At 35.1% G+C, this 21,356-nt stretch overlaps 1 protein-coding gene across 1 annotated transcript; it reads left to right on the forward strand.

Annotated features, from left to right (window-relative positions):
* Nucleotides 1-1,879: 1,879 nt before the first annotated feature.
* On the forward strand, nt 1,880-21,151 carry NAA25_3 (N-alpha-acetyltransferase 25, NatB auxiliary subunit; the record flags this gene model as incomplete). The annotated part of the gene is made up of 17 exons (XM_051218908.1): nt 1,880-1,896; nt 3,287-3,373; nt 3,413-3,506; nt 3,544-4,060; nt 4,107-4,284; nt 5,792-6,038; nt 7,260-7,304; nt 8,036-8,487; nt 12,000-12,290; nt 14,598-14,650; nt 14,765-14,828; nt 14,873-14,915; nt 15,735-15,971; nt 17,827-17,989; nt 18,092-18,377; nt 19,843-20,119; nt 20,773-21,151. The coding sequence occupies 17 exons, from the start codon at nt 1,880-1,882 to the stop codon at nt 20,962-20,964; spliced, it is 3,243 nt and encodes a 1,080-aa protein (XP_051064062.1). The 3' UTR covers nt 20,965-21,151.
* Nucleotides 21,152-21,356: the final 205 nt, after the last annotated feature.

Raw genomic sequence — 21,356 nt, forward strand, 5'->3', positions numbered from 1 at the left:
AAAGGAATCCCATTAGTAATGTGGGACGCAGAAACATACCGACCAGCAGAGCGTATCATATAGAAATGAATGAAAATTGTAAGTCAGGCTATTATAATAGGATAATAATGTCTTTTAATTGACAGGTCACATGCAACAGGGATAGTCTACAGATACTTCGGGCCAGATTGACATGGTGGTGGGCGCCCAAATAATGACTTGATTGGTTAGTTATGGGCATAACTAACACTGACCACGCACTAGACATTGATATATTTAAACCTAATTAACGCTCGATTCTCTCTAAATTACATGGGAGCTAAAAGCAGCCACAAACCTTGGAAACAAACGTCTGGAATATGTTACACATCCACCAAGTATAAGTGGTTACTTGGTCTCATAAACAAACCTGATAACCTTATTGGTTCTGCTCCCAAGATGTGCACAGTGCTTCTACCAGATGTAAAAGTCGATAACAATCAGGAGACTTTTTATGCACTTCCACTGGCTTCGCTGCTGGCAACAGTAAGCAAAATGATAAAAAAGTTTCTGAATCTAGTCCTCCCCACAACAAAACTCTTACCTTAGTTAATCTCATGGGTATTCACGGAACTACCGCCCATAAACCGTTCTCTAACCAGCTTCTCGATGATACCTCTCGGCTTTCTATTCTCTCATTCAATGCTCGCTCCCTCCAATAAAGTCAGCCATTTTAAAACCATTTTACTCCCTGTAAACCCAATCATTGTAGTGCAAATCATCCATGTCCTATGACTCTTTAAACTACATTTTCCCTCGAACCGATAGATGCCATGGAATAGGGGGAGGTAAAATTATTCATGCCCGTTCAAACATTTTAGAATGGATGTCTTGCTGTTATATATGACTCCACTTGGATACCATGGAATTTGATCCGAACAGTTATCTACCGGTGGGGTGTATATACAGACCATGCCATGGGGATACTAGTTTTGACAAATTGTCAAAAATATTTTCCATTGTTTCTCAATAACCGCACAAATTTTACACTGGGACAAACTAACTTTCCGGATTCATTTTATCCTCAGCATACTGAATTGAATTTGATCACCATTTCCAATTAGTTAGGATTTTTATGACACTACACAAACACTTATTCTACCATCAAACTACACTAAATCAACGACTCATTTTCTCACTTATTTATTTATTGTTTCCTTTGGTAATACTCATATCACCGTTTATTCTTATTCTGTTTTCACTAATATTCTTGGCAACTTATTTATATATTGAACATTTCTCTCCTTCACGTTTTTCCTCTTTTCTTTCTTTGAAGTCAGCTTGATATTCTTTCAAATTCTATAGAATTTGTTTAGATATGACGAATATTCTGCAAACATTATTGAAACTTTTGTACAACTGCATTTTCAAAAAACCCGAAATGGTTTCTTCACAACACTTATACACCAATAATCTGTTTGTGAATAGTAATAATTCGGACAACAGGATTGGTAAATTTATCCTACCCTTTATCACATAAAAAGCCTTAAAGAATGGGTAAACGCCCATTAGAAATATGGCATTTTGAGAAAACAGATTAGATTGGGTTACGTAACACAGATTATGACCAACCTGTAGTACATAATAAACCCGCGTTAGCGATCCATGACCTTCAGGACTTGTTAAACATTCAGCGTTCTCTGATTAGTTCTTTAAGTCAGCGACACATTTTACGTGATCAGTCATTCCGTTACGGTTCAGTATCACTCACCGAAGACTATTTGTGATAGTCCATGGTCTAGACTCCTTGTTGTTTCGGAGAGGAATCAAATGATGGTATACTCCATAGCATGCAACTGATGTAGCCATATACTGATGTAGTCAGATACGGATGTTAAATCCCTTTGAGAGGCGTGATCAGATGTACTACGTCGACAGGTTAGGAAGATGGTATTAGTAAAGGGGGATATTATATTCGAGCTTGTGCTGAAGTGGATGTCTGATGTAAGTAACCGAAACTTCTGGTGGATAGAGAGCGTCTTATGACAGCTGGGCTGCCGTAAATGTGTAAGGGAAACGACTTTAGCTAGTTAATTCAGAGGCCGTTGTGAGTTATGAATTCGGAGTACTTTTCGGTAAGTTGTGAGTAAATAGCAGTCTGATAACAGAACGTTTAGGTTCTATAGCCGTGGTCAACTAGACTGACAAAAGTGATTCAACCGAAATGTTATCGTGCAACAACTAAATTAGTCACCAACCAGTACCAATAGAGATTATATTGGGGCATAACACCTTGTCTTTGAAGATGCCACAAGTATATTGAATTTGACAATGTTTTAACCAGTATCACCTAATATGAGCCGGACCCACCAAGTGAAAGCAAAAGACAGAATCGGGGGGGTTCGCAGATATATTCGATAGGCTATCAATATATCAAGAATTGAAAAGAAATTTCTTCCCTCAATTCGTTCCTTCTTTATTTACCAAATGGCAAAATGCGAATTTCCACTATATCAAGAATCGACTGGGCTAGACTGGCTAGCGATTGCAGGGGATCTTGAGCACGGCTTTCCCACTCGTGATCCAGTGCGTATACATGACCGAGCGTCTTCAGCTAGGTGAGTCCATTAAAACTAATGTGGCCAGCATCCAATATCGAGGACTTAGAGACATTTATTTTGGAAATTTATTTACCGCCACATCGTCTACTCTATTTAAGACTGAAGAAATGTCCAAAAGTTTTGACTACATAGTCCAGTGAAATTCAATTGACGTTGTCCAGTGATTTGCTCGAGTTGTTTATTCGATTTATCTTGTCATGACATATACACCTATGAAGATTAAGATGACTGATCTGTATTTCGAATCTTTCATCACAATTCTCCTTTTGATGTAATGACATAATCCTTCCTTTTCAATAATTTTCCAGGTTTGACATAACTGGGTTATTAATCCTAGAGAGGAAAGCCAATTGACACGGAACATTTTTCCCCTATGGTTATAACATAAAAATGTCAATGGTTTGAGAACGCCGTTGTCCTCAACATCTTTTTAATTGAAGACCCGAAACCTGGTCATTCAACGGGTCAGGAATGACGAGATTCGAAGATACATTTGGAGGATATTCAACTGGTCTGAAAATACGTGAACTAAGCTGACTAATTGTCGCGAGAGATGAGTAGCACAACATAACCAATTGTGATCTGGTGAGGATGCTAAAGTATTTTCACTGAAACTAGTAAGCAAGCTAGTCAGTAATAATACTGAAGACTAACAGAACCTTTTGGGGGAAGGTTACCTACCACTACAAATAATGCATTTGTTCAAGCTTTTCAGAGCCGCGTGGTTCAAAGCTGTCTCTTCGGAATGTCGGTTGGTTTGGATTTCCAGGAGTCTCGGTTGAGGTCGATAGTCGGTATGTCTTCTATATCAGCAGATTGGATAAAAATAAAAGTACTACAGAACCTTTCGAAAGTGGCAATTATAAAAAGGCACTCCAAGAGGCAAATAAAATTCTCAAAAAAACACCAAATTGCACGTCAGCAAAGGTTTGATCACTTGTTTATCCTACAAGATTTCTACTAGGCACTTAAAGCACTTACACTCCATAGATCCGGAAAAATTACTGAAGCCAATCTGCTAGCTGACGAACTCATTAAGTCATACCCCACTGATGAGTCTACACTTAATGTCATCATGTGTTATTTTCGGAAAACTGGACAGGGTGAAAAAATAGATGAGTTCTTAAAACGTTCTCTTGAAAGGTCACCTAACAGAGAAGATTTGTTGGTCTGTTTATTCCTTCATCATGTTCAGGAAAGGAACTTTTCTGCACAGCAAGCAACTGCTAGGCTTCTTTTACAAAAATTCCCGTCAAGTGCGTTCAACTACTGGGTTATAATGAGCACAATAATGCAAGCCGAATCAAATCCTATAATGGGACATCGTATGTATTTGCCGCTGGCGGAGAAAATGCTAATCAGGGAAGCCGAGAACGGAAAAATGTCTAGACATTCTGAGCTTCAGGTGCTAATAGAATTACTTGCTCGCCTTCAAAAGCATGAAGAAGCTTATAAACTTCTTAGTCGAAAAGACATTACAGGTAAAAAAAAAGCACTATACTGAGATAATATCAATCATTCCAATAGATCGTATCGATAACGAGGACTACATTTGCGATTACTCTTCCATGAAGCTCAGTTTGTTAGCTCATTTGGACATATGGGATGATCTTTATGAGTTGGCAAAATCCCAAACACAAATCAACCCAGACGACTGGACACCATGGAAAAAATTAATTGAGACGTCTTTAAAAGACATACAGCGGTAATGCGTTAATATTTTTATGTCTTTATCGCTTCGTAATCAAAATACACGACGCATTATATCTTGTTGGTGTGGTCAATACAGTCTTAATCAAGTTTGTTCCACTTTGCTTTTAAACTTAGTTGTTGAGGTCCAGGTTGTGACTTTTGGGTTCAGTACCAGTAGTCCGGCTTCACCAAATCTACAAATTGGTAATATTTCCAAAAGAGATCTAAATTTCACTAACCTGTATTCTTTTTGTACGTCTTATCGTAGCACAACGAGAATTATTCTGCCACCAAATTCCATGTGTCCCCACTTGCTTCAGTCAAGTACATAGTATATTCCCCACTAAAAGTATTCCATAAAACCTACATTAATCACAATGTGATGGATTAGAGTTAGCTTAAAGAGATGATTCATCTGCTTACTCATATGCTTACGTCCTTTTCTTATCAAGATTGTCTCGTGGATCAACCGTGAATGTATGCAGTAAATTCTTCAGAATACGATTAAGTTGTAATTGTTCAGAAATCACACTTTGTAAAGGTCCTTTCAATATCTTTCTGGGTATGTATACGGTCTTTAATAAACGACCTGGAACTTGGTACTGACAAATATCTGTTCATGTAGCAACACTTTGGAGAAAAGAAAGTAGTGAGGGAAATAAATTGTGAAAAGAACCTCAGTGTTAGTGAGCAACCAAAATTAGGACTGTATTTTATACACTGAAGAAAGTTGTTCTTTTTGGGGCCAGTGATCAGACATCGGAATGTAATTTGAAGCCAGTCCCACTCCGGTTCCGCTTTGTTTACTCAGTTTACTATTCAGAAGTGCGTAGTTTCAAACCAGTGTTTGAACTCATACAGTGATGGATCTGTCAGTTCACTAAAAGTATATAAAAATGTAATATATATTTGCGCGAAGTTGTACTCTAGTGATGACTGATCTCGATGTGCAAAGAATATGTGCTTAAAGTTCTATCTTTTCGTTATTCCTTGTATTTTAAATAAAATAAATAACATAATCTATAGCAGTAATTTATATTAGCTTTTGTGCATTCTAAGTAAGTCCGAGTTACAATACATAATTTGGTTTCCATTTTATCTTTTAAAAACCTGTTTAATACATTGTAATCTCTTCATTATTCTTCCCCCTATTAGCTTAGCATATGACATGTGGTCATAGGTTATTTGCATCTGACAGTTTAGAAACAAATTTATCAGATATCTTTTATATATTCGAGAAACAGGAAATTGCTCCGGGGTATTTGGTTATATGCACCAATAGTGTTTAAGACCATTTGTGTAGTAACCTTAATTCTAGCTACTGTTTATGGATGGATTCTGTTAATTGGTGCTAATCAACGTTCAACACGTCTCTGTATTTGTCGTTTCTGATACATTAGACGTTGAGTGAGCTTGCAATCGTTTTTTTTACTTCGATTTGTTTTAAACACTGTTTGGTACTCATTTACTATTACTTTAATGAAAGATGAATAAGCAGCCAATTTTTTTTCATAAAATAGTGTAGAAAAAGTTATGTCGTTAATCGACATCGCCATAACGAATCATCCTTATAATCGTGGTCCGCAATTGGCGCGTTTGGATATGTATGCGAACCTGGTACAGTTGGGAATGCATCTTGTTTATAATCATAATCCATTGACATTCTTGGAGGATTACTTTAATACATTCTCTCATAAGCCCATATGTTCTATGGATTTGGCTTACCTTTTACGTATGGTTTTACCAAATGTGGATGATCAAATCAAGGTAAATCTTCTGATTTCCTTCGTTATATTTTTTGCTCTTGTAGTATCATTTTATTGTTTTTTCTAAGCAGTCCGGTTAGTCAAGCACTCAAACAGATTTATTTTTGTGTGTATGATGCAACCAGTACATTATAAGATTTCTTACTGACTTGTTCATCGTTGTCCTAAATCTTTTATATTTTACTTGTTCCTGGTCTTTATTGTTTACAGTGCTAAAATTGAAAGAAAAACATTCAGTGGTTTTTAGTAAAACCAGTCGAAAACAGGTTTTCTGATTTACTGAATCCGTTTACTTACACTCATTCGTGACTGCAGTCAGTTAGGAGCGGTTTAAAAATTTGTTTCTCTAGTCGAATACTTGCTGTTGGAATTTAGGAAATTGAATTTCTCGTTGTTTGTTGTAAGTCAAGAGCAGCATTCTCCAATCTGACATTAAACTATGTGCTTTAAGAGATTTTAAATCATTAAGAAAATAAGAAGCAACTGTAAACCGCAAAAATGTAAAAAGGGATATGTACCAAATTACTGGAGTTAGTAAGTGGTTACAACTTTAAATAAATCTTCGTTAAGATAGTAGGAGGTACAGAGAAGCATTACAATTGCGACATTCTGTAAGAAGTGACTGAGAATATTTATTTACTATCGAGGAAAAATTTGAATGGTCAAGTATACAGAGGAATTTATGACCAAGTAACTAAGTCTACGTTAACAACATCGGTTCATGTAGTCAATGACCAAATGTTATAATTAAACAAATGAATCATCGATCCGATAGATGTATCAGCACTGTACAATTAAAGACAACAACCGAAAACATCACAGAAGGATAAAGCTTATATTTTCTTGAATCAGATGGTTAATCCGCAGTGATTGCATACAGTGGACGTCTCAATGGGTGTTAGTTCTGGTCTGTCCATTTATAAACCAGAATTAACAGTCAAGTCAAGTGCATATTCTTAGACATACTTATCTGTCACTGTTGTCACGACAAAAGTATTTTATTATAAACTACCCTCAAAGAATGTACGTGAGAATTTGGTCAAATCAATGATCGTGAGTATGTATTTCTGTTACTGCTACTTCTAAATGTCATGTTCTGTATTGCGGTTTTTGTTATGTTTTATATGAAAAATTCTAATTGATATGTTTGTCATTTTGATCTTTGAAATTTAAGGCATTAATGACTTAATATTGTCACATTGATCTTTTTTGCTCTCAACAGTATATTAGTTTTGTTATGGAGGTTGCTGAGACAGATCTGAACTTCGTAAGTCATTTTTAGTCTAACATCATTATTGTACATGTATGTTATTGCATACTAATATTATGCTACTTCTTTCCCAACTATCCACATCCCATTTAATAAAGTAACTTGAATTTTCGTGGATTAGTTCATCCTCATGGACTACACAAGATTTTAGATGTTTCCTTATTCTTTTCGTTACTATTGAATGTCTGTAGCATTCTGGAGGTTCTTTTTAATGTCGTGCATCAAATACCTCTTATTTGTACCAGGGTTTTATGTTTTACGTCACAATAATGTATCGTAGAGCCTGATCACAACACTTTAAATGCATTACACTAATATTATTTCGTGACAAACGTATCACAGTGTATTTACCATGACACGAGTTGTACCAAAAGTAGAATAGATTCTTTCGTATGTTTTTATTCGTTTTGTAGTCATAATTGCTTTATGCCAGAATTTTGCTACTTGATTGAAGTTCTTTTGTCATCCATTATATCTACTTGAGTCTGACCACTTATAACAATCAGTTAGTCATATCCAACATAAACACAGCGAGATGAAAGCATTAAGACGAATCCAAGAGTAGTGGAATTGGTAACAGTATTGGTAGTAGTATACAATGGTAGGTGTAGAAAAAGTGTAAGATTTTGGTGTTCAAGAAGTAACGAAAGACAAAGAATGATTGCATTTGCGCCATTGAGATTTCTGAGTCACCACTTATAATTGTTAATATTTATCACTTTTTACAGACAAACAAAGAAGATAAGACTATTTATCGTCATCTGTGCGCTCACCAGATAGCACGTGCTAATAATCAAGGAGCTTCTTTACAGTCATTACTTCGTTACTACTTTGGATATGCCCCAGATCGTAGTGAAGTTTTACTAAAGAAGTTAAAAGATGTTGCTGTTAATAATGAAACAACTATTGACCTTTATCCAGTTGATGGATTTTTGCTACTATCTTTATCCTCGCTTTTGGAAACATCCTCTCCGGCTTATGAGTGTTCCTTCTCTCTCGGAACTGGACTTCTTTCTCTTTACTGGATTTATATAATCGGATTAGAACATACAAATCTTAATCACCATTTGCGCATAAAATTGTGTAATTTATACTCTTCAGATTTTCTTAATTGTCCTGAACTTATATTGCCCCAGTTAGACAAACTTGAAATCAAGCAGTTGCTGTTCCTTTCACTAGGGTAAGCAAGTCTTCTATAATTTAAATATTGTCTATGCTAAGTAGATTTGAATTCATGGTTTTAAACATAGCTTTCTTTCAACGACAGCATATTAGTTATGAAACTGCTGGTGAATATAATCGTTTTTTTAAAATGGGGACGTCGAATGACTCTGAATATCTGTTCTAGGAAACCTGCTTACTTACACCTGTTACCCCTCGTAGAGGAGCATCGAAATCTGTCCTGGGAAATTCTTTCCAGTTGCTATTTATCTTTTTGATGTCTCCTTCCAATTCCCGTCGCAGTGTGTTCTTTGACCTTCCCATTTTCCGTTCCCTTTAGGATTTGAAGTTAGCTGCTTGCTTTGTGATCCAGTTTGATGATTTCCGTAATTTATGTCTTATCCACTTCCAGCGTCTTTTGCTAATTTTCTCTTCAGCTGGAAACTGGTCTGTTCTCTCCCACAGTAGACTGTTGCTGATGGTATCCGGCCAACGGACATTCAGTATCTTGCGTAGACAGCTGTTTATAAATACTTGTAACTTTCTTGATGATAGTTGTAGTAGTTCTCCAAGTCTCAGCTCTGTACAGTAGAACTGTCTTGATATTCGTATTGAAGATTGTGACTTTGTTGTCTGGCAGTTGTTTCGAGCTCCACATGTCCTTCATTTGTAGAAATGTGGCCCTTGCTTTGCTAGTCCGTGCCTTTACATGTGCATTAGACCCCCATTGTTGATCAATGATGCGGTCCGGTTACGTAAAACTCTCCATCTCTTCCAGAGGTCTTCCATCAAGTGTGATTGTGCTGGTATTCTCCGTGTTGTATTTGAGGACCCTACTTTTTCCCTTGTGTATGTTGAGGCTTACTGATGCAGAGGCTTTTGCTACACTGGTTATCATGACCTGCATTTGCTCATGTGTATGGGATAGAATGGCTAGGTCATCTGCGAAGTCCAAATCGTCTGTTTGTATCCAAGCTGTCCATTGTATTCTGTGCTTTCCCTGAGATGTCGAAGTCTTGATAATCCAGTCAACCACCGGAAGAAAAGAGAGATAGAGTAAGCAGGCTTGCCTGACACTAGTCTTCACTCGGAATACGTCTGTCAGTTGACCCCCATTCACGACTTTACGGTGTAGTCCGTCTCACGATTCCGTATGATGCTGACAATCTTCTCAGGCACACTGTAGTATATACGAAGGTTCCATAAGGTCCTTCTATCCACACTGTCAAACACTTTCTCATAGTCGAAGAAAGTTGATGTATGGTGACGAATCCCATTCAATCGATTGCTCAAAAATGATCCGTAGTGTCGTGGTTCGGTCTGTACACGACTGATACTTACGGAATTCGCCCTGTTGATCTTGAAGCTGGGTGTCTACTGCGTCTTTCATTCTGTTCAGCAACACTGTTGAAAACGTTTCTGGATACTGACAGTAGTGTGATACCTCTGTAGTCCTCACACTCGCTGGTATCTTCTTACTTTGATATGTTGACGAGGTATCCTTCTTTCCAGTCCATCGGCACTTGTCCCAAATCTTTTGAATAAAGCCGTTTCGATGTCTGACTTCATGCTTCAGCTGGTATGTTGTCGGGTCCTGCTGTTTTTGTTCTTGATTTGTCTGATGGCCATTCTGATTTCCGCCGTCGTTGACATCTATAGGAAGATCTGTGTGTTGCTTCCATGTCCGGTGGACATTGGAGCCGGCCTATTGTTCGGCTCTACCCATCTGTTCCGCTGTTGTTGAATTTCAGTGATTGGCTTGCCTTCTTTGTCTTTGACCTTGCTCTGGTTTGCTGATAGTTTCTGTTGCTAGTATGCTCTTGTTCACTTGCTTTTGTATCTGTGTATTCAGCCCTTGTGCTTGGACGTTCTCTGCTCGTGTTCGGCTGTTGTTAATTGCTACCTTCTTGATCTTCCTTTCTTTGATCTTGTCCAGTGTTTCTATAGAGATCCACTCCTTATGATAGTGTTTCTTTAGGCCCAGAACCTCTTGACACGTTGAAGTTAATGTTTCCTTGATGCCTTTCCAGTTGTCCTCCATAGTAGTTTCTTCTTCCTTCAGTAAATCTTGTAGGGCTTGGAACCTGTTGTTGAGAGCTATCTTGAATTGATTGAGTTTGTTAGTATCTCGAAGGAAGGCTGTATTGAACCTTTGTAGTACTGTTTGTCCAGTTCTTCTTTAGCTTCAGTTTTAAATTGGCCACATCTAGGTGGTGATCTGAAGCTATGTCAGATCCTCTCCTGGTTCTCACATCTTCCATTGTCCTTCTGAACTTTTTGTTGATGCAAATATGATCTATCTGGTTCTCTGTGGTGTGGTCCGTTGAGATCCACGTAGCTTTGTGTATACTTTTGTGTGGAAATATTTTGCCGCCTATGAGCTATTTGTTGAATGCATACAGATTTGCAAATCTTTCTCCATTCCCGTTTCTCTCTCCCAGTCCATGTCGTCTCATGATATCTTCATATCCGATGTTGTCTATTCCGACTTTGGCATTTAGATCTCCCATTAGGATGGTGAGGTCCTTTCTTGGGCATTTCTCTATCACTGACTGCAGTCGCTCGTAGAATTGATCTTTAATGTCGTCGTCGCTATCATTGGTGGGTGCATAACATTGGATAATATTCATTGTGATCCCCTCCTTCTTTGTTTTGAATGATGCTTTGATGATTCTGGAACGGTGAGATTCCCATCCTACAAGTGTATTTCGTGTTTCTTTGGACAGCATTAGAGCAACTTCCTGAGTGTGTGGAACATTTTCCTCTTCGTGACGGGAGTATAGCAGCATCTCTCCCGTATTTAGCCTTTGTTTTCCAGCTTGAGTCCAATGAGTTTCGCTTATTATCAGTACTGCTAAGTTGCATCTCCTCATTTCCCTTGCTATTTGACTGGTCTTCCTTGTCTCCCACATTGTCTAGACGTTCCATGTACCTATAAAAATTGTTGCTCTGGTTGTTAGAAGGGGCATCGGCCTCGTGGCTTCTGAAGGAGTTTGGCTTTCACCATGAGACGTTATAGTTCTAAATGAAGACTTAACTCCCAGGGCAGTTTTAATGGTTTGAATTATTTTTTCTGGTTAGCGTCTTTTAGCGAGTTAGTTTTCTACGGGATGGGGACGCTAACCCCATCCCCAACCGTCCTCCTTTAACCGGGCTTGGGACCGGCAGTAACTCTAGAGGAGCTACAGGCGGATTTCTCATACTTTGATATTCATTCCATTTGAAGATTTCTGTCTTCAATATGTTAGTTTCTCTTTTTGTTGTCCTGGTGTGAAGTGTAGCAACTCAAACCGATATACATTCGTGCTAGGTTCTGCTTCGATGGTGATTGACTTTCTAGTGTTAATTCTTCATATTCATGTATCTACCGACAAGTATTTAATTTTGTTTATGAGTTTACCAATGTGACATGCGTGATCTAACGTTCCACAAACGAATGTAGGTTTGCTCTGCACTGAACAAAGCAATTATTATTATTATTTTTTGACTTGAAGTGTAAAACTACTTTTAATACCGTCATTATTATTGTAGGCATTTAATTGTAAAACCCTCTCCATCATTGGCCATGTGTACAAGTATAGTGGCTACACAGTCACAAGTTGACGATAGTAATTCTATACATAGTCTTTATCAGAAGATTATAACACTTTCCAACAGTATGGTCACGGAAGCGGAAGAGTTTTTAGTTGCTGCATATCGAAAACATGCCTATACAAAAGTTCGTGAATTCACACAATTTATCAGCCAACTTCATAATGCTGACGTATTTCTAACTGTCCGTGTTGAAATGCTTCATTGGCAGTTGATTGTTTCACAACATGAGTAAGTATTATTGATGATATCTTTTTTATTACTCATACCGTAAAATCAAAGTTTGAATTCGGATTATAAATTTTTCCGGGTTAATAAAGTATTCACCTTATATAACCATAATTCACTCTCGTTTATTTGCTTTGAAAATGTGACCTTTAGACGACAACGTGATGCATACTGATTCGTTACGTACAACAGTAATAAAAAGTGGTCATACTTGAGAGTATTGGTTGAGAATTATAGTATGGATTACTACCTCTGATAAAAGTTTTTAATCCGAATATAACCTAAATAATGAAATTATCTTTTCAATTGCTAATGAAGATAATGTTCTTAAATATTCTTTCTTTTTTTTGTTAAATAAAAAAAAAAGGAAAAAATTTTTTTTTTTTTTATTTTTTTTTTTTTTTTCTCTTTTTTTTTTAAATTTTTTTTTTTTTTTTATATTAAAAAAAAAAAAAAAAATTTTTTTTAAAAAACATTCAACTTTAATTCTTCTTTTTATTTTTTTTTTTTTTAGATGATTTTTTTTTTTTTTTTTTAATTTCTTAACATTAAAAAAAAAAAAAAATATTAGATTCTAAAATAACTAAAAAATTTTTAAAAAATTTTTTTTTATTTTTATTTTTTTTTTTTTTTAATAAATTAAAAATATAATTTAAATTTTTTTTTTTTTTTTTTTTAACAGGTTAAATGATTTCTATTTCTTGTGATAGTTCATTAATATCCGTAAGATTTACCCAAATTTCAAACGCAAGAAGTCCTCTTTTGCACTTCTTTTCTCTTGAGGAAGTAGAAGGAATTGTAATTTATTGTGATATATTTTAATCCATGGTAGGGTAGACTTAATATCAAAACCATGTTACGTTGGTACCAGGTATAAGATTATAAATACAATTTCCGTTACTTAAACTATTATCATCCGTCATATTCCACAAAATATGTGCGAAACTCGTGAAGAGCTTACTCGCGACAAGTAGAATGCCTTTCTTTCCGATTGTGAATGCTTTTATCACCTCCACTCTCTGGCATACGTTCGGACACCACCACATTTATTACAGAACAATAATCGTTTCTTGATACCAAGGGTGCCTTCAGTTCGTTAGATATGGCTTTTCTGGGATTGTCTGTTCAAGGAGTGGTTGAGGAGCTTATGATAAATCTGTATACAAATGCCTCAGACATACTAAGGGCATACAATCATCTCCCTACATTGTCCCATCTGAATAGTAGAGGTAGATGGTGTTGTCATCTCTTACTATTCCTCTTCAACTTTTTCATCGAGGGTGTATTAGAAACAGATATGAAGGAAGTGTGTGGATTTGTCATCTGGAGAAAAACATTGTCTGACTGCACGATAGTGCATAAGCTGTCCAAACCTCATTTAATCAGCTCTCAATCAATGTTCGTAAGTGCAGCATATAGTTTTCACCTTTAAAACATTAAGTACTTGTACAAAACCAGCAGGAGTCTTTGTGCTCAATAGTTCGTGCATCTGGATAGGTTGTACGATAGCTAGTAGTGTCGTAACTGACGATGTCAGTGCACATATACTGAAAGCCAAAGCGGCGTATGTGAATGTAGGCCACTTTTGGCGCCATCGTGATGTTAATCTGACTATAAAAGATTTGGTAAGAACAGATCTATGGTACACTCGTAAAACCTGGCTTTTTCAGGTTGAGAATGTTCAATGTCTCACCATGTTCAGTGGTCTTTTTCTCAAAGGATTCCTGAGACCTGGTGGCAACACCATTTTAGTGGTGCTGAGTTTCGGTAATATGTTTCACTCAATGACGATAACTCAGTTGATGTGATAGTTTGAAACACTAGATTCCATAGCTTGGATATGAATTATTTACCGACGCTCGAACTAGGTGAAGAGACGAGAAGATGGTCAGTTGATGATATGTCACCATGATATGGGAAATAAATATGGAACTGGAACCTGCTAGTTCACCACGACCCTCTGTGTGAGTCCTTTAGAATCGTCCGAATTATTGGGCTAAGTGCATTATTAGATATGACTCAGAATAGAATCCGACTATGATTCCGCTGTAGTTTTATTTTACATTCATAAAAATAAGGTAAACTTGCTTAACCCAAAGAAAACTTTCGTGATCGTTTTTGGACACTATTCTTGCTCATTTATTGAGTGTACTACCCTTCCCTTGTTTCGTCACATTATTATTAATTCATTTGTGTGGCGGATTTTTTTCGTGTCCTATTGTACCAAAATCTGTTTTAAATAGATAAATCATCTGTTTTTTATATAGATTTTTACTCAATGTTGGCTTAAATTTTGTCTTTAACTTTCAGCTTTGATACACTTCTTGAGCAACTCGGTCAGGCTCAAATTAGTATCGATAATGGTAAGTAGATAAAACTTGCTTATTAGACATGCCAATTGATTTTCCTATGAACACTTTTCAAGTGTCTATTTGTATGAGTCTAATTGTTTATACTGTTTTTCCATAACCTCTTAGTTACAAAACAACTTCCGATGATTGTTGATTGCCGGGACTTTTCAGTCACACCGAACTTTGATCAGTAAGTGAAGTATTTTACGGGATTTCTAACTCACTTTTTATTAGATATGAACGAGTTGAAAACGTTCGATTGTCATTTGACCATTTGGTAAGCTAACTATTCTTCCTATTTATTCATAAACCTTTGTTTTCCTGACTGTTTGTTTTTTCGAGCCATTTTCAAATAATTACTTTCCAGCATTTATTTCTTATTAATGCCAGTTAGATCCCTTCATTAACATTCCATCTAGTATATAATGTCAGAAATCAGTAGTTATCAATCTTTTAATCAGTTAATTTCACTAATGTACACATCTGTTCACTGTTGTCGAAAATATCTAATTTTCTGGCTTACTATAATAATTGACAATTTTTAATGGGTTTTGAATATCCATTTTGTGATATGTTAAGATTAACTCTTTTTAATCTTCTTCACTCGGCTCAATTGCGCTAGTTCACACCTTGACCATTGCATAGTTCCTTTTCTCTTCCAAGTCCATTGACTTGTGATTATAGTTTTTCTGTGGCCATACTTAATTCTTCTTTAAGACAGAATCAAATCTTCCTTCAAGGGACTCCCTACAGCAGGACTGTGTTGTTTTAATTATTCATTTGGCGTTCATTTCTCGCTTTAATCACACCCACTTTGTGGCTCCTTGCGTATCATCGTCAGAACATAAATGTGTAAATTTTGAACAATTCCGAAAATTCTTTTACTTACTTCACTATATGATATTGGTAATCATCGTTTAGTTTCTATATTTTTTGAATTAATAGTCTGGTGAAATTTCATGCTTATCATTTAACCAATAATTATCACTCATATTTAGCACTATAAAACGTGCAAACTTGTTCTTATCCCTTTGTCTTACTATATCATGCTATTTCGCTGTTTCAACGTATCTCTTATTTCTGTATTTTTTTTCAGAAATCATGGTTAAATCTCCGTTGTTTAACTCTAAATGCTATTGTCTATGCAACTTCGCTTGTAATGTCAATTGTAAAAGTTGAACATTATATGATTTCCGAAAGTCAGCATGAAATTGCAGAGAACGTACCACCAGAATCTGTCAAAAGTTTAAACAGTCTGTTGTCGACAATGAATGATCTCGATTCACAGACCAAAGAACCATCTACGAGAGAATTAAGCAATTTTAAATTACTAGTTCGTTTTGTTTCGTGAATGTCATATCGTTAGACTTTTTTGTTGCTATGTTTAATTTTGGTTAGTTCAGCTAAATGACAATTTTATCACGTTACACACTAGCTCCTGTAAACACAATTTGTAGTGTATGTGAACTGTTTAGTAAATATCTATGTTGGATAGGAATTCAGCATTACTAACATATTACACAGTACAAAAAATCGTACATTTCATCATGCTATTCTCATTTTTCCTTACCAACCTTTCAGTTTACGAATATTGTGTTAGAGTTTAAAGATAGTCTTTGTACATGCTACGTTTGAAAAGATAACGATATCAACTAATGTCAGTCAGTCAGCTACAACGTAGGACCAGGCACATATTTGCATCGGTCCAAGTCTCCATACCTCATTAACACAACAAGATGAACAACGAATTCATAAAAGTAGTTAATTCAGATATGGTAACATATAAAAGAAAGATTGGATATAAGGACATAGTACAGGAAGAAAGAATTATTTCGTAGAAAGAAAGACATGAAGCGATTTTATTCTCTTAGTTTAAGGGATGATAGAGAGTGCATACATCTACACAATTGTGATCGATTCTAAGACATGTCACCAAGAGTCTCCAACCATTGGTTACGATAGTTACGCAGACCACAACCAAATAGTCTGCATTTACCAACATGGCTGAGACTAGACGTTAGTGACTTCAAGCACTGATGCCATGTTTTGGTTTGGCCGCCCCTAAGATATCAACCAAAACCGGCAAAGGGAATGAAAGTCTAGCATCCCTAACAGTACAACGACTGTACGTCTGTCCACTGGTCTTTGATTGTTTTAGGGCAGATATCGTATTGTGTAATCCCCAAAGAAATGAATATGGTCACGTTTCCTAAAATATCGACCCAATCCCTTATAAATGGAACTCAGGATCACTATCCGTGAACGTGTTCTTTAATCTGAAGATCACGTCCTAATCCAGTCGAATATGCCTGATGATATAAAGTTGTATTGAGGGCTTGAATAAACGTACTGAATGTTTTTCACTCTAACAGTCGAATCCGACCCCGTGACCGACTCTCATCTGAACTGGTTATGTTGAGTGGTGTTCATCAGTCTGTGTGCTTCCCTATTTTTATTTAATTTGTCATAGATAATCTCACAGTGTTGGAATAATTTTTTCCGGATTAGTTTAAAGTACTAATGTTGGTTAAACCAAGACATTCTACCATTAATGATTGGTCTGAGCCATGTCGGCAGGTAGACACTTTAGTCAGCATTCTCCAGATAACTAAACTACTGTTAAGTACTTTGAGTAAATCAGTCGTATTAGTTCACAAACATTCATCAATCAACTTCCTGAAAGCTTTGAACATATTATTCAAAAGTTGTTACCTGTTTTATGCTGTTGGTATTTTTACTACACTCTTTTTTTCTCTCCTGATTTTGTTTTGATGTACTGGTATGATATGTGACTAATTGGAGAGGTTCATATTTACACTAATAGTTAATTATAAACAACAAAGCACGTGGCACAAGTATGAATCGACCTTAGTTGCTTCTTAGATCAGAATAATCAAGAAGAAATTAACTAGATGAAAAGCAGCATAGTATTCAGAAATGGGATTAGAAGAAAAGTTTGAGATGATTTACTGGTCAAAATTTAGAGGAAGATTAACAGTAAATGCATTTAAGCCACTATGACGTACTCTGAGCTGGGTCATACGTTTATGTATATTGGCCTAAAACAAAGATGTAATTCAAAGGTAATACTGAAATAAAAATTAATTAGAGTTTCATATATGATTCCTCCCATTGTCGTCCCTTTACAAGAGTCACTTTATGTTGTCCCTATTTCTTTCCTCTATTAGTCATGGAGTGTTATGGTAAAACGTGATCAAATACTCAAAACATTCCCTGATTTGCCAGATGTATCATGCGCTTCATTATATTGCTACGGACCATACCGAAGGGTTTTATCTATCGGTATTGAACTTATATTGGGACTTCATGGTCTGGTTTCCGAAAACTCTTGTAAGTCACAATAGTTTCATTGCAAAATTGAGAACAGTTCCGTTAATTTGTTACCAATAAATAAACTTTATTAAAACTTTTCTTCATGTTTGTTACATTTAGCTGCTTTTACTAAGAAATCTATGGACTATCTTCTTCGGTCCTTGTATGAATCCTTTTTGTCTGGACAGCTTACTTCTGAAGATACAGACATACCAAAGGTTTATCCAGCTATAAATACTTCTTTACTGTCTTCGCCAAAAGATGATCATTTGCCTAACGGGATTTCTAGTGATAACGATTTTGTTCATCCTGGTGGTGTTTTATTAATCCTGACAATGTTTTATGAAAGTATTTCTTTGGCAACTTTGCTAGTATCAATGATTCAAAGTGCCTTACGTCCTAGGAGGTAAATTTAAACACATATTATTTATCCTTACATGAAACAAATCATTCTTTAATACACGAATTATACTTATATGTCACATAATTTTACTGGTTTTAAATCTGCAATATGCATCAACCCCGAGTGTAGATAACATATTATCACAGTTATCATCTTAGTTATCCTGACGGTTCAATCGAGCATTTTATCTGATGACTTCACCAATGGTAAGTAGGTCAATTAAAGAGTAGTTAGACTACAAGTAAATTTCAAATTTCTAAACGAGATTACATCAAATTTCTTCCAACGAGTGATCAACATTTCTTACAATGGAGTAATGGATTATAGAAGGTCATTTTCCAAATCGATTTTCGCTACTGAAATTATGGTTTAAAATGAGCGAAGTCAACAAATTGTATCTTCAGGTGTCACTCACTCAAGTAAAAAGTATCGTGATTATTAGCTTAGTTTCTTGTTTAAATTTCTTAAAATTAAATTCTTCATTACATCATTTAGTGTTAATTATAATCATATAATCTACGTCAGTTGCAACAATCCTGTTCTGTATTCATAGTCTTTATCTAAGCTCTCACTGATTACGGTCTCAACAAACGAATGTTCGAGCATAAGCTTTCTGGCTTTCTTCCATAATTTCTAATCTAATAATAAAAGTAACTGGTGATCGTAGACTTAGCAAATCGGATATACAGTTATGTAAAGCTTTCAACATTTTGGTCAAGCAAGCGAATAAAAGTAATAGTCTGGCGCGACTGCAGTTTGAAGACTGTTCATTTCCTGAAGGTAATCTTTTTGATGACCTTTAGTGGTAGGACTCAAAATCAGTAGCATTGATACAATGCATTCCTCCTTTCTCTTTCCATAAACCTTGAACCATATATTATCGTTGATATTTTAAATTCTCAATTTGATTTCATCCTTCTAAAGTACACTTTATACGTTTGTTTGTCTACTTTCGTATGTCATGTCATTTGCATTCCCTTTTTTTATCTTGTTAATGCCTTCTTATTTCATTGATGTGATGGAACATTTTCTAAGTTTTTTACATAATTTATTATTGGTCTTATTTCGAAAATATTGTGAAATCTCATTCATCTTCGTTTCACAATTTTATTTCACAATAATTTTACTTCATGTAGCAAAGTATACAAATTTTCCACCTTACTTTGCACTACTATTTAATTCAGTTTCATATAACCAAAGTCAAATATATTATTACTCATATCCACCTATAATATCATTTGTTAAGCTCTTAGATTTTTACAATTTACTATTATCAGTGTATTTTTTAATGATAATGATTACTTAAATGTAGTTTGTGAAGCTATAAATATTTATATCTGAACTGCGTTTATATCAATTAATATGGATTGTGTTAGTCTAAATCTTAATAAATGCTCCTGAAATATGCTTTTATGAATAATTGTAATTTTCAACGGTGCGTTATACTCTGTTTTTCATTCTATTTTAGCCATTATCATCATGAAATAAATAAATATCAAAAGAGAAAGAATAAAAAAGATAAAGTAATAAACACTAATTCAAATTATTCTCCAATTCTCAGTTTGTTAGACAATTTCGCTGTTGGTTTATACTATACTACATCGAAATTAGTAACCATTACTGATCAACTGGTAGAGGTTACCGATTGTTGGTCTACTTGGTGTCATGATGTTTCATGTAAAGAATTTCAATTGATTGCTTCAAATGCTTGTACACATGTGCTGTCTGAAGATTTCTTAGTACAGGTTGTGAAATTGTTTTTTTTTAAATATTATTTACAGTATATCATAGTGTGAGTTGTTTAGTAATCATTAAATTCTAATTAAATTATATGTTTTCGAATTGAGCAATAGCACAAATAATCATAGATTATAGGGGACAAATCTTGGTTGGTTCCTGTATGCAGAGACTTATTCACAGTTGACTGCTATTTCAAATATCAGTTTATATTTATGATACCGAACGATAAAGATAATACTTCCCTGAAAAACATAAATTTTATTGCCGTTTCTCCGTTCTCCAGTAAATATGTACTCTGATTATAGGGTTTATTTCAATATTTATTTTATCCGGCGATGATGTTTGTCGATTTACACAGAAGCTAAGAATTAATATTGATCAAGCATCCGATTTCAATTTGCTTAAACATATGATCGTAATTTAATAAAATGGTAGATAAATCATTAGTCTAATTCACTTTTATCAATAATTAATAATAAAAAAGAGGAAGTCGATTTTCACATTTTGCTTTTGTTTTGTGTTGAAATGCGATTTTTTAGATTTAATCGTGAATAATTTTTATGACATTTCATACCTTACGTCTGATATCTACAGAAATATATGTGAATAATTAAGTATCATATTAAATATGTTGTTTGTTATTGTGCCTGTTTTTTAGTATCCTGTACTAAAACCACCTAATTGTGCTTTTGAAGAGCTCAGTAACGTCTACGAGAAAAGTTTCAATCGAATCGCAGCTGGTCTTCGTGTAAAATCGTCTTGTCTTCAAAATATAACAACTGAATTAGCCGTGTATCAGTCTAGAACTCATGAAATAGTGTCTGTTCAGAATTCAAATTCTTCACCTTAATGAATTAATATTTCAACCTGGTCAATATCCTTTATTTTTAGCAAAAGTTTTGTATCTGAGATGTGTCTTGTTGCTGAAACTGTGCATTTGTAATCTGTGACTTGTAATTTCTCTAACAGTTGTATTAATTACAATAGTAGTATGCTGGAGAAAAAGAAATAAAAATATACATATTTTTAGGTTACTATTCTTTGTCTTTTTTGTCACTCATTTTTCCGAACGTAATTTTTGATTCTTTACTGAGGCTTGTCAAATTTAATTTGCATTTTTTAACTATATTTTTCTACAAACCAGTATACTTTTATGTGTATAATACCTAGTCTTGAAATATTATCTGTACAAATCATTATCTTCCAATACTGCACAACAAATTCTATAAGAAGTCTATAATG

Source organism: Schistosoma haematobium, assembly GCF_000699445.3.
Source record: "Schistosoma haematobium chromosome Unknown HiC_scaffold_226, whole genome shotgun sequence".
Lineage (NCBI taxonomy): Eukaryota > Metazoa > Platyhelminthes > Trematoda > Strigeidida > Schistosomatidae > Schistosoma > Schistosoma haematobium.